The 13,780-nt window shown below is 38.4% G+C and overlaps 2 protein-coding genes across 4 annotated transcripts; one reads left to right on the forward strand and one right to left on the reverse strand.

The window, feature by feature from the left end:
* The first annotated feature begins 144 nt into the window (after nucleotides 1-144).
* On the forward strand, nucleotides 145-1,872 carry LOC123309004 (26S proteasome regulatory subunit 10B). Its single transcript, XM_044891846.1, has 6 exons — nucleotides 145-334; nucleotides 387-506; nucleotides 565-1,074; nucleotides 1,134-1,234; nucleotides 1,375-1,589; nucleotides 1,646-1,872. Exons 1-6 carry the CDS (start codon nucleotides 241-243, stop codon nucleotides 1,782-1,784), a joined length of 1,179 nt encoding a protein of 392 aa, XP_044747781.1. The 5' UTR covers nucleotides 145-240; the 3' UTR covers nucleotides 1,785-1,872.
* LOC123308935 (cilia- and flagella-associated protein 91-like) lies at nucleotides 1,868-13,278 on the reverse strand. Of its 3 annotated transcripts, none has more exons than XM_044891766.1 (16): nucleotides 13,110-13,278; nucleotides 12,905-12,981; nucleotides 12,151-12,338; nucleotides 11,508-11,758; nucleotides 10,833-10,999; nucleotides 10,241-10,409; nucleotides 10,004-10,189; nucleotides 7,676-7,831; nucleotides 7,452-7,621; nucleotides 7,238-7,384; nucleotides 4,952-5,121; nucleotides 4,691-4,891; nucleotides 2,648-2,829; nucleotides 2,524-2,589; nucleotides 2,292-2,461; nucleotides 1,868-2,173 (listed from the first exon to the last, which is right to left on the reverse strand). In XM_044891766.1, the coding sequence occupies exons 1-16, from the start codon at nucleotides 13,162-13,164 to the stop codon at nucleotides 2,015-2,017; spliced, it is 2,514 nt and encodes an 837-aa protein (XP_044747701.1). In that variant the 5' UTR covers nucleotides 13,165-13,278; the 3' UTR covers nucleotides 1,868-2,014. The 3 variants fall into 3 exon arrangements, with proteins under 3 accessions (XP_044747701.1, XP_044747692.1, XP_044747708.1); XM_044891757.1 differs by having other exon boundaries at nucleotides 2,524-2,592; nucleotides 13,110-13,277; XM_044891773.1 differs by lacking the exon at nucleotides 12,151-12,338 and having other exon boundaries at nucleotides 2,524-2,592; nucleotides 13,110-13,169.
* Nucleotides 13,279-13,780: the final 502 nt, after the last annotated feature.

The following is a 13,780-nucleotide window of genomic DNA, read 5'->3' on the forward strand; positions in this document are numbered from 1 at the left end:
CAAATTCACTTTAATATACTGCACAATCTGAAATGCAAATGGCATGTATTTAATTAAAGTTGGGGTATTCTAAGGTGCAAAATGATCATTTTCGAGCATTTTCATCCTCATCTTCATAGAAATTTACTGTCAAATTTTTCAAATGTCAAATTAGTGTTTTATGTTTTCGTTTCGACTAGTCATCTTTTACAAGGGAGAAATTGAATTTTTTTAATTCATACTCCAAATATATCGTTAATAATGACTCAAGTAGAAGTTGATAGAGAAAAAATCCTTCAGGATTATCGAAAGAAACTCCTGGAGCATAAAGAAGTCGAATCTCGTTTGAAAGAAAGTGAGTAAAATATTTTATTAGGTTATTGGATACCTAAAACTATTATTTGCAGTGAGAGAACAACTCAAAGATCTCACTAAACAGTATGATAAATCTGAGAATGATTTGAAAGCCCTCCAAAGTATGGGACAAATAGTCGGAGAAGTTCTTAAGCAGCTAACGGAAGAAAAATGTAAGTGGAATTTTCTGGTGATCCCTCCATTTGCCTGCATTTCCCAATTCATTTTCAGTTATTGTTAAGGCTACAAATGGGCCAAGATACGTTGTTGGTTGTCGCAGACAATTGGACAAGGCAAAGCTCAAAGCAGGAACTAGAGTAGCTTTGGATATGACCACATTAACGATTATGAGGTACTTACCAAGAGAAGTAGATCCTCTAGTTTACAATATGAGTCACGAGGATCCTGGAGATGTTACATATTCAGCGATCGGTGGTTTATCCGATCAAATTAGAGAACTTAGGGAGGTTATAGAATTGCCTCTACTTAACCCCGAATTATTCATGAGAGTAGGTATAACCCCACCAAAAGGTTGCCTTCTTTACGGTCCTCCGGGAACTGGTAAAACTCTGCTAGCCAGAGCGGTAGCATCTCAACTTGATGCAAATTTCTTGAAAGTTGTGTCCAGTGCAATTGTAGATAAATATATTGGAGAATCTGCCAGATTGATCCGTGAAATGTTCAATTATGCCAAAGATCATCAGCCTTGTATTATTTTTATGGACGAGATTGATGCTATTGGTGAGTTTGATATTGTACTATGTGCTGTTCAAATAATTAAAAGTACTATTTTTCTTCAGGTGGAAGGAGATTCTCTGAAGGTACATCAGCTGACAGAGAAATTCAACGTACTTTGATGGAATTGCTAAATCAAATGGATGGTTTCGATTCATTAGGACAGGTACGTTATTTAAATTTCACTTTAATTTAGCAGTTAGGAAATTTGTGTTGAAGGATATTCAAGAATGAAATTCAAAAAATTAATTAATTGTAATGATGTGAGATGGGAATTTGAAATCATGAAAGTCTATCAATTTATAGGTCAAAATGATAATGGCTACCAACAGGCCAGACACATTGGATCCTGCTCTTTTAAGACCTGGTCGTCTTGATAGAAAAATCGAAATACCCTTGCCTAACGAACAAGCCCGTCTTGAGATCTTGAAAATTCATGCCGGACCTATTGCTAAACATGGAGAAATTGATTATGAAGCTATTGTCAAACTTTCAGATTCTTTCAATGGTGCTGATTTGAGGTAATTAATTTTGAAAAAACACTGGAAATTTCATTTGATCAATTGTTTTTTCTCAGGAATGTTTGTACTGAAGCTGGCCTCTTTGCGATCAGATCCGAAAGGGAGTATGTTATTCAAGAAGATTTCATGAAAGCAGTTAGGAAAGTTGCCGATAATAAGAAACTCGAAAGTAAGCTTGATTATAAACCTGTTTGAATTGATTTTCCTAAATTATTCATAATTAAGGTTTACATTATAAAAGATTTGTGATTAATGTTTTGAATAAAATACGGTCAAGATTCTACATGGGGAAACTTTATTCAAAGCCTATGAAAGTGGTCACATGTAACCAGTGTTGAAGTGATTAAATTGAAGTTAAAATAAATTATATTCTGATGAATCCCCAACAGATGATGACGATAGTAGGTATTTCAAGAGAAAGATTTTCAGGTTTCATCTTTTAAGTTTGAAATATTGTGATCGCCTATTGTTTCTCCAACTTCAACATCCTGTGATTCATTTCCGGTTTCATCCCTAGTTTCTTTTTCTGTTTTCACCCCTATATCATCTGATGGCTCTACTTCCTTTTCCAATTCATCGGCTGCCTATATTTAAAAAGATCATGTTTTTTCATGTAAAAATGTGTTATCATCTCACTACTATAATGCAAGACACCAATAAGAAAAAGGATTGCAATCTGGTCAACTGGTGAAGCCTGTATACCTTCCCAAGTTCTTCTAACGCTATTATCTCTTCAGTTTCTGCATCTTGACGTATATCAGATCCACTTTCCTTCCTGAACTTATCCTCATCTTCTTCGTCATGAACCGTTGAAACCGTCCCACTTACGAAAGTTGGATGTTCATCGTCCTTCCATAATGTTTCCATAAGTTCTGTAACGTTTTCCTCCTCAAAAAATAATCTTCAATGAGAAATGAAACTGATGAAAACTCACCGCCTTCTGTCTGGTATTTGAAGTTGAACCCTGAGGGTGGTAGTTCATCTTCTGGTCCTACGTCTTCTGCTATAAAATTGGAATATATGAGAAATGGGCACATTTGTTAATGATTGAAATTCACCTTTCTTTGGAGACGGTAGTGTCTCTATCAGGTCGTCCATTAAGGTATCGTTGATTCTCTTCAATTTTTGTGTTTGCTTGAGCTTTATCCTGTCTCTGACCATTTGTTTTTGTACTTCCGGAAGTACAAAGTGGTGTACCAAATCTGCTATGGTCTCCTCCTGTTCACTGACCTCTATGGACCTACAATAATAATATTTTTCGGAATTTTTCGAAGGTCGAATTTCGATACGCGTATCTCCCAGAAAAATCATCGTAGAGCTAGAAGTGTTACATATTCTGAAAGAGTAACTCTTCCAGTAATAAATCTCGAAATTTCATCGACTTCGGTGCAACCGTTCAAGAGCTAGAAGTGATACATACAGGATGACAATTTGAAAACTTGCCAGGCCAATTATGTCTCGACAAGGATGTTTTCAGAGAAAATGCCGGAACAGGTCAATTTCTATTCGTTGGGGGAGATACACTGCGCAAAAAAATTAACGCACATTATGGAAATCTCAAATTTATTCTACAACTGAAGGTGTTCTCAGTGATAATTATTTTTATCAGAATTATGCATGCATATGTTATCCACTTTCAGCAGGAATAAAAAACGAGGATATTATCAGATTTTAAATGTATTGGCTCCATTCTAAAATCATTGGTTCTCGATCAATTCTAGTGAGTAATTGTTTTTCTTTCGTTTGATTTTCTACACTCGATCGCTAAGCAACGCGAAACACGCAATTTGACCCAAGAGGAATGTGCCCAAGCGGTAGTTTTGCCAGAAGAAGGGTGGACATACACAAGAATTGCAGAAAAGTTTGGAGTTTCCCATACAAGTGTGTCCAGAATGTTGCAGCGATTCAGGGAGACAGGTATGAATGTCCGAAGACCAGAACAGGGTAGACAACGAGTAACAACTGCCATTCAAGAACGTTACTTAAGAGTTTCTTCGTTGAGACAACGGTTTGCAACCGCTCGCTTTCTTCAAATTCAGCTTGAGCAAACTCATGAGGTGCAAATTAGCACTCAGACAATAAGAAATCGCCTCAGAGAATATGATTTAAGGCCTCGTGTCGCGGCAAGAGCCCCAGCTCTTACCCGCCCATCGAAGGGCGCGTTTGGATTTTGCGAGAGAGCATATCCATTGGGAAGAGGCCGATTGGGAAAGAGTTCTCTTCACAGATGAGTCTAGATTCTGCCTCTACCATTGTGATCGACGTTCCCTCAGACGTCCACATGAAAGATATGCTCAGTGCAATTTCCTGAATACTACTGGTTTCGGGGGAGGATCGATTATGGTATGGGGTGGAATATCTTTGACTGCTCGCACAGACCTAGTGGTCGTTGATAATGGAGCTATGAATGCTGATAAGTATATAAGGAACATTCTTGAAGAGCATGTAGTGCCATTTGCCCCATACATTGGTGAAAATTTCATTTTTATGGACGATAATGCCAGACCCCATCGTGCGCGCATAGTTCAGGAGTACCTTGAAGATGTTGAAGTCTACCGAATGGAATGGCCAGCAAGAAATCCAGATCTCAATCCGATTGAGCAGATTTGGGACAACCTCAATAGAAGGCTGAGAAGTTCAGAAAATCATCCAGCTACTCTTAATGACTTAGGAATCCAACTCAGAGAAATCTGGGAAGGATTAGATCAGAACATTTTAAGATCACTCATTTTGAGTATGAACCGTCGTTGCCGAGCTGTAATTAACGCAAGGGGTGGAAATACCAAGTATTAAATCACTTATAAGCATTTCAGTATTTTGAAAATTGTTCATTTCTCTTCTTTCACATAAGATCGGTGAAATCCTGAATTTTTCTTCGATTTAATGTGTTTTGTTTCGTTCAAAACCTTCCCGAGAGAACATAAAAAATAAGTAATAAAGTCAATGCAGAGTTAACTTTCATTAAAATTGAGATTTTCAGAATTTTTTTGCGCAGTGTATAATACACAAGTGGAAACTACAAAGTCGCATTCAACACTTGAAGCAACCCTTCCTTCCTGAAAAGGCAGAATGCTAAGGAAATAAAGGATTGATTTACGTACTTCTCTAATTGTGCATTCAGGTCTATTTCAATTCTCTGCGTCAACTTTTGTATATAATCTGTCGCTTCATCGCTTGAGGCAAAGTCCATCCCTTCCGTTATGATGTCTTGAAGATAGAGATCGACGGTGTCCTGGTGCACTTTCACCATTTGCTTGAACATCTCATCGTGCTCCCTCCTCCTACGGAGCTCTTGCTGCCTCCTGTGGGAATAAATAGGACCAAATTGACGGGATTTATCAAACATGGAAAATACAACGAACCTTCCAGCCTCAGCAGCCTCCCTATCATTCCTCTCCCTCTCATTCAAGAAGCAGATGGCGTGGGCTCTCCTCTCGTCCAAAAGACGCCTCAATTCCTTGTTCAAGAAGTCCAACAACGACCCGACAACGCTGCCCTCCAGTTTGTTCAGCGACTTCTGCAGTTTCGAGATCTGTCGAAAAAATTGTACGATTTCAGTCACCAAGTTTATGAATTTGCGATATGTACAGAGTGAGCAAAATTCGTTGTCCACTGAGGTGATCTCGAGAACTGTAAGAGCTAGAAAAAACGGATGTCACATTTCCGAGCCCTTTTTAAGAGAAACAAAGAATGTTAAAAACCGTAGCCTCCTACGATTCTTCGTTTATGAGTTATTAACAAAAAATGAGATTTTGACGATTTCGAAAAATTCTAACTTTTTTGTCTTTGAAGTTACAGATCTAAAACTTGAACCTTCTTAGGCACTTTTTTTATACGTAGAATCTACTTACAATATACACTGCGCAAAAAAATTAACGCACATTCTGAAAATCTCAATTTTAATGAAAGTTAACTCTACATTGACTTTATAACTTATTTTTTATGTTCTCTCGGGAAGGTTTTGAACGAAACAAGACACATTAAATGGAAGAAAAATTCAGGATTTCACCGAATCTTATGTGAAAGAAGAGAAATGAACAATTTTCAAAATACTGAAATGGTGATAGGTGATTTAATACTTGGTATTTCCACCCCTTGCGTTAATTACAGCTCGGCAACGACGGTTCATCCTCAAAATGAGTGATCTTAAAATGTTTGATCTAATCCTTCCCAGATTTCTCCGAGTTGGATTCTTAAGTCATTAAGAGTAGCTGGATGATTTTCTGAACTTCTCAGCCTTCTATTGAGGTTGTCCCAAACCTGCTCAATCGGATTGAGATCTGGACTTCTTGCTGGCCATTCCATTCGAGAGACTTCAACCTCTTCAAGGTACTCCTGAACGATGCGCGTACGATGGGGTCTGGCATTATCGTCCATAAAAATGAAATTTTCACCAATGTATGGGGCAAATGGCACTACATGCTCTTCAAGAATATTCCTTATATACTTATCAGCATTCATAGCATCATTATCAACGACCACTAGGTCTGTGCAAGCAGTCAAAGATATTCCACCCCATACCATAATCGATCCTCCCCCGAAACCAGTAGTATTCAGGAAATTGCACTGAGCATATCTTTCATGTGGACGTCTGTATACAAGGGAACGTCGATCACAATGGTAGAGGCAGAATCTAGACTCATCTGTGAAGAGAACACGCGCCCTTCGATGGGCTGGGGTAAGAGCTGGGCTTCTTGCCACGACACGAGGCCTTAAATCATATTCTCTGAGGCGATTTCTTATTGTCTGAGTGCTAATTTACACCTCATGAGTTTGCTCAAGCTGAATTTGAAGGAGGCTAGCGGTTGCAAACCGTTGTCTCAACGAAGAAACTCTCCAGTAACGTTCTTGAATGGCAGTTGTTACCCGTGGTCTACCCTGTCCTGGTCTTCGGACATTCATACCTGTCTACCTGAATCGCTGCAACATTCTGGACACACTTGTATGGGAAACTCCAAACCTTTCTGCAATTCTTGTGTATGTCCACCCTTCTTCTCGCAAAAGTACCGCTTGGGCACATTCCTCTTGGATCAAATTGCGTGTTTCGCGTTGCATAGCGATCGAGTGTAGAAAATCAAACGAAAGAAAAACTATTGATCACTAGAATTGATCGAGAACAACTGATTTTAGAATGGAACCAATACATTCCAAATCTGATTATATCATCTTTTTTTATTCCTGCTGGGAAAAAACATCTGTATTGAAGAAAACCGTTGAAAGTGGATAACATATGCATGCATAATTCTGATAAAAATAATTATCATTGAGAACACCTTCAGTTGTGGAATAAATTTGAGATTTCCATAATGTGCGTTAATTTTTTTGCGCAGTGTATTTTGAGCTCGTCAGTGAATTCTATGTAAAGTGCCTGTAAAAAGTTCAAGTTTCAGATCTTTAACTTCAAAGACAAAAAAGTTATGAGAACTTTTCAAAATCTTCAAATCTCATTTTTTGTTAATAACTCAAAAACGAAGGATCGTAGGAGGCTACGGTTTTCACCATTCTCTGTTTCTCCGAAAAAGAGCTAGGAAATATGTCATCCGTTTTCTTCTAGCTGCTATAGTTCACGAGATCCTCCCAGTAGACAACGAATTTTGCCCACCCTGTACTGTCTACTTATAGGGATCACCGAACTTCCATCAATTTACCCTGTTGCGTTGGATGGCCTCTTCCCTCTGCTGATGTTTGATTTTCTTCCTGGTTTCGCCGATCCTCTCCCTCTGCTCGTCCAATAAACCCGTGCTGTATTTCAACTCCCTTATCAGTTCGCGACACTTGTCTCTTCCTTCGTAAATCTGCGATTGAACATCATCGATTTATTCGGAATGCTCGGCACACACAAAATTTCCTTCTTAATCTTACCAACATTTGTGAGGCTCGCCCCTTCAAAATACTCTGCAACGTGATGAGGGCTTGGTACTTGTCCTCCTCCATTTCCGGCAGCTCGTCCGTTTCCGGCGTTGACGCTTCGGAGATCGTCCTGTCTATCCTCACGCGGAGGGTACACTTCCTCTTCGTCGTCTTGTGTAGATCTGCGAAGTGCCGTTATGGGAAATGTGGAAAAAAAATTACTGCTGGATATTTACTCTTCAGTTCCTCGTGCAGCTTCTTCAGTACTGGCGTGGTCCATTTCGTCTCCCTCATGCATATATGGGTGCCCGGTAATTTTGCTGTGTTGTAATCGTCTTTGAGGATGGTCGCCTTGTTGATCCATCTGGGTAAAGTGCTGAATTCTTCCACTCCTATCGGAATAGCGATTGTTTAGGAAATTAATTGAGAATGGGTGTTTGGGCTTAAAAACGGAGGGACAAAAAGTAGGGTTGGGTTTTGGTAAAGGGGTGATCAGAGGAAATATTTGGCTACTTGCCAAACAAGGCTTTTATACTCAAACGGTCCAATAACCTTAAGTGGAAGAGAGCAAGACTCTCGGTCAAACCAACCAGTAGGAAATGGATGAACTCGATGACCAGTTTCAAAGTACCAATATCAAGAAGTGTGCGAAATTTCACCAGAAAACAATCTCGAATAAAGTCAGATCTAGACACAGGACATTTTTAACTCAAGATGAATCACCAATTTGCCGATTACCAAAGATTATAGACTCTATAATCTTTGCCGATTACATCAGTGATCAAGAGGAGTTCCACAAGGCGGCGTTCCCGGTCCACTAGTCACCAGTGTATCCATCATACAGAGTGTTTCATGGGGAGTGTCCACTAGAAGTACCTGGAGAACTCATTGTCTTGTGGATCAGAATGAATGGTCAGAGACCATTTAAAAAAAATAGAAGTATACCTTTTTTATATTTTCTAGTCCACCGTTTTAGAGTAATTTGATATTAAAAAAAATATCTGTGAATTTCTAAAACTTGGGTTCTTTGGCTGAATGCAACTCTGTTTAAAAGATCCACAGAATTAATTTCAAAACATCACACAGATGTCATAGATTAGCTTTTTATTCTGAAGTTGTCTTTATACTGTTCTGTATGTTTGTTAACTTGGCAAAGAAGAACGTTTGAAGAGAAAATTTCCTGAAAAGTTGAACGGGTTATGTTTGAATCTGCTTACTGCTGCACGAAATGAAATAAACATCGATAATATTTTACAGAATGATGATGAATGATTGGAAATGAATACAGACCTAATATTGGTGGTTATACTAGCAGAATTCGTTATTATTATCATCAATTTAAGATGATTACAAATCAAGAGAAGAATATTCAATATTTATTGCCAACGAAATTGCCGTAACTCATTTCCAAAGTTGAAATTGTATGGTAAAATTCAATTTCAGTTTTCCAGGAGTGGCATAGATTAATCTAGGCAGATTCAGAAAAAATGCTAAAGGGAAAAATTGTTTCTTTTTATCATAAGAATCTACTATTAAAATATATGTACAGGGTGGGCAAAATTCGTTGTCTACTGAGGGGATCTCGAGAACTATAGCAGCTAGAATAAAACGGATGACACATTTCAACTCTTTTTCAGAGATACAAAGAATGGTGAAAACAGTAGCATCCTACGATTCATCGATTTTAAGTTATTAGCAAAAAATGAGATTTTGCATTTCGACAAGTTCTAATAACTTTTTTGTCTTCTAAGTTACAGATCTGAAACTTGAACCTTTTACAGGCACCTCTTTACTTATAATCACTGACCAGCTCAAAATTTTTTTCATTTCGAATCATTAGATTAGGCGAACTTTCGTTTTTTAAATGCGAACTTTTGTTGAATTTGTTATTTTTGAATTGAAAAAAATTTACTGTCAGTTGATTTCACGAATAAAAGTGCCTAAGAAGGTTCAAGTTTCAGATCTGTAACTTCAAAGACATGAAAGTTATTAGAACTTTTCAAAATCGTCAAAATCTCATTTTTTTTAATAACTCAAAAACGAAAAATCGTAGGAGGCTACGGTTTTCATCATTCTTCGTTTCTCTGAAAAAGTGCAAGGAAATATGCCATCCGTTTTCTTCTAGCTATTATAGTTCTCGAGATCCCCTCAGTAGACAACGAATTTTGTCCATCCTGTACAAGTCGGAGACATTCCTGTACACTAATTTAGTAAGCACACAGTATAAGGGAGGTAAGGGAGGAAAATCAGTTGAATTAGACGTCTTTACGTTTAAAGGGTTTGGTTGGGCTTGGCTAGAAACGAAAAGGCAAGAGAAGAGACCATAAGACAAGATGAGGAACATTTTTTTCTGGAAGCCAGAAAAAAAATATGAAATTAGCCTTGGGCTAATTCAGTACCTGGATTAAATCTACTAAATGCGCTAAAACTCCTGATTTCGCGTTAACTTTTTGTGTTTTCAATCATTTTAAGTATACATGTTTCATTTTATGGTAAGATGAGCAAACTAGCTCATCATAGTTTTTGTTCCAAGTGTTGTTTTGGTGAACCACCGACATACCCACCTATAAACTGCGCCTTATAATATTTGAGCCTCTCGTCCATCACTTGGTGCCATCTCATCGGGTGTTCCCCGTGCCTCATCAATGGCGCATAGAGCTCGGACTTCGGATGAGCGTGCTCCTCCACCACGTCGGTGGCGTGGTACTTCGTCTTCACCCCCCTGTGCTTCAACTCCAGCTTTCTAAGCTCTGAAAATAGAAAAATGGCTAAACGCGTTCTTCGCATCCTCTCCTACCGACCTCGTTCGGTGTTTTTCCTCAGTTTTTGGATCTTGGCGTCCGTTTCCGTCTTCTTTATCTCCGCGATGTTCCTCAGCTTCAGTTCGTTCCGCTCCTTGGTCTTGCGGTGCAGTTCCGTCAGCATCTCTTCGAGGAGCTTCATGCGCAGCTCCTGGATCTCGTGGATTTCCTGAGCGGATAGATATTCAGTCATCTGTTTCATTTTCCCGCGGCTACGACAATCCCCTACTTGAAATCGCGTTGAACTTGAGGGGATGATAACTCCGCCATTTTAAATATTTTTCGTAGCGGATTTTGGTGAAATGATTTGTTTTGATGAGTTCTACCTTTTGTCACAATAATAAACAAACGAAAGTTAAAGAATTTTGAGACTGTCTCGAAAGTATCCATTTTTCTTCACTAATTTTTCTAATATGAGAAATCTAAATGTTGTCGCTCATCTAACTCATTTCTTTTTAAGTTTCACAGTTTCAGGTGAGAATTTTTTTTTAGTATTTGTAGTACAAAAACAGTCCACTAAAAATTTTTCTCATTTTAAAGCCGGAAAATCGAGGTGTTAAGTATTCGTTAGACCACACTGTATATTACATACCTGTTCTCTAAATGCCCATTCGTCCCTCTCCATTGCTTCTATGATATCTCTTCTTTTCGCCAAGGTTGCCTCATCCGTTGGTGGTGGTAAATACTTCTCCCAAGCTCTTTTCATTCTGGCTCTCTCTACGAGCACTACCTCGTTTTTTCCAGCAGGTAAGCCACTGCCTGGAAGGCAGTCATGAAATATTGAAATCAAGTGGCTTATACTCGATGAAAACCAGTTATTTCCGGTGATGGAAGATAATATTAAGGTATCGTTAATGACATCCATTTATCATATTGTCCTGATTCTCCGTTGGTACCGAAGTACCCCTCAGAAGCTCTGTGAGCTTGTACGAGTTCAGCAGAGAACCAGTTGTGTTCTGTGTAGGCTTTGTTACTGTGTCCTTACGCCACCTTAGGCACAGCACTGTTAATTTTAACCCAACAGTGAATGGTGGCCCGGACCGTATGGTCTAGAAAATTTCTTCCCTAGCCCGGGATCGAACTCAGTATATTGCGGTTGCAATATACTGAGCCGACGCTCTAACCGCCAAGCTACAGACGCTAATGTTAAATGGATAGCGAAAATCACGTAATTTTGTTCTTCAGTCTAATTTTTCTTTTTCTGGTCCAAGTATAGCTGTTCAAAAAATACTATTACGGGTAAGGTCAATATTCTAGAGGCACCCACCCCATTTGAGAAAGTCCAGCTTCAACAGTTGCGGACTGGTGCTGCCGTCGTTACTGAACACCCTGTAGTCCGGCTGCCAAGGCGAGGTCTGCATCTCCGATTCGCGATAATCGGTCTGGATGTTCTGGTTGATCCTTCCGCCGGCAGCCTTGTCCTTGATCTCGCCGTAATCCTTCGGCATCTTCTTCAGGGTGAACGCGGGAAAATGAAGGTACGGGATGACGTCACTGGGATAGGTGATGATCGGAAAGCTGTGAAAAACAAGTGCGCTTTGGAATATTCACGCTTGATGTTCTCAAGAATTATTGACAGCTCGGGTGGCTATGGAAAATCGAATTTGAGTTGGTAGCCCGTAAAAGTGAGATTTTTGACTTGCGGAATTGAGGTTGGTATTGGTAATAAACACTGAGCCATAGACTAGTAAGTAAAATATAGGTCTATGCGCTGAAGGAAGATTTTTAAATTGCAAAGAAAGATTTTGCCGACGTTTTGAACTATCTATAGTTCTTCATCAGGGCCACAATTCAAAATATGTTCAAGCATAGAAAATAAATCTTCCAAATTTCAACACTCATAATTTTGTGGCAGTGCGGAAAACTCGTTACCTAACATTTCCTTAGAGGGAAGTTGTCCATTTTCGTACCTGAAGAATTTGGGACGATCGGAACCGTGGATGGGATGGGGTTTGTTGTGGATTTGTCGGAAATACTGGTCGCTCCTCTGTTTCTGTTGCTTATATGAGGGTATTTCTCTCGGTTTCCGTAAGACCAACTGTTTTCGAGGATAACTGGGGAGATCGGAAAACATGGTGGAAAATACAGGACATACTTGCTGGAAAGGATATTTCAGGGGTGAGAGGGACTTAAGACTTAATTTAATTTTCTCTAGAAAATTACAAGAACGATCACAGTCGTTGGATTTGATCATGTTTTCTACGTGATTTATTACAAATGCCGATTTTTGTGATCGTGATTTGGACACATTCATTTTATTCTCTAGAAATTGTTCGTATTCTCTATGACCAACAGAGAGAGAGTGTGAAAGGACGAACATAAAAAAGATAACGTGTTCATAGTTTTAAAATCTATGGATAGACCATAGACTTAGAGGCATGTCTGTATGTCTATGGGATAAACACAAAATAAAGTCATGGACTAATCTAGCTATCACATAGAACAATTTGTTTTTTTCCTTTATATGAGCACAATACTAAAATTGCCCAAAAAATAATTTATTTTTGATCGAAAATCAAATTGTTGAATTAGAACAGTTACTGATATTCTAGGACGATGCAAACACAAGCGTACAAAAAATAGCTTTTGAAGAAACTGGAAGGTGCACTCCTTTATTTTCAGTGATACGTTACTGACCGGTATAAATCTATGTACAATACTTACGTATTTTGCCATTGCCATTTTGGCTAGTACTTCAGCTTTATAATGATCTCTTGGACCAGATACGACGAAAAGGGGGTCTACAAAAAAAAATTTGATTAACTATTCGAACGAAGTAACTAACTGAAGGAGCTACTGAGTACTTCCCCTGGTTTCTCTTGTTAATTTCACATTAATTCTTCCGATACTAGGTATGAATTTCACCTACCGTATACGAGATCTTGAGGTCGATATGATAGATTCTTGATTTGTGTTATCGTCATTTTGTACGAGCTAACAAATTCAGATCAACAATTAATATTTGAGTATATCATCAGCTATCATGACATATTGGTCGAGTAGATGTTTGATCGATTTCGACCACAGATTTCAACACTGAATTTGTGTTCAAATACGAGAAAAGTATGACTTTTTTCTCTGGTTTTGGGGTGATTCGGTTTCTCGATATTTTATGCCTGTTCGATTGAACCATGAACCATAGACTATTCTCCTAAATGAACAGCTTTAGACAATGCGAACAAAAAATAACTCTGTATAAGTATTTATTATTTACAATATATTGTGCGATACATAACGCTTTGTTATTATTTTGCTATTGGAATATAGAGATTTTCCTTATCTTATAACATATGAGGATTGTACATTTCACAAGTTATTTTCATTTATTATTTCGACCTTGAATTCTCTCGCGAAGAATGGAAATGATCAACTTAGCATTTACGGTTATTGTGTGTTTTACTCAAATCAAAATCATTTATCCCTCACTAGCGACCAGGACAAAATTTAACCCGTTTAGAAAAAGTCAAGTTGTATATTTAAAGCTTATGCTACTATAGTAGAAAAATATACTTAGTCCGTTTTTCTGAATTGTCATGCAAT

The sequence above is a fragment of the Coccinella septempunctata genome, chromosome 1, assembly GCF_907165205.1.
Source record: "Coccinella septempunctata chromosome 1, icCocSept1.1, whole genome shotgun sequence".
Taxonomy (NCBI): Eukaryota; Metazoa; Arthropoda; class Insecta; order Coleoptera; family Coccinellidae; genus Coccinella; species Coccinella septempunctata.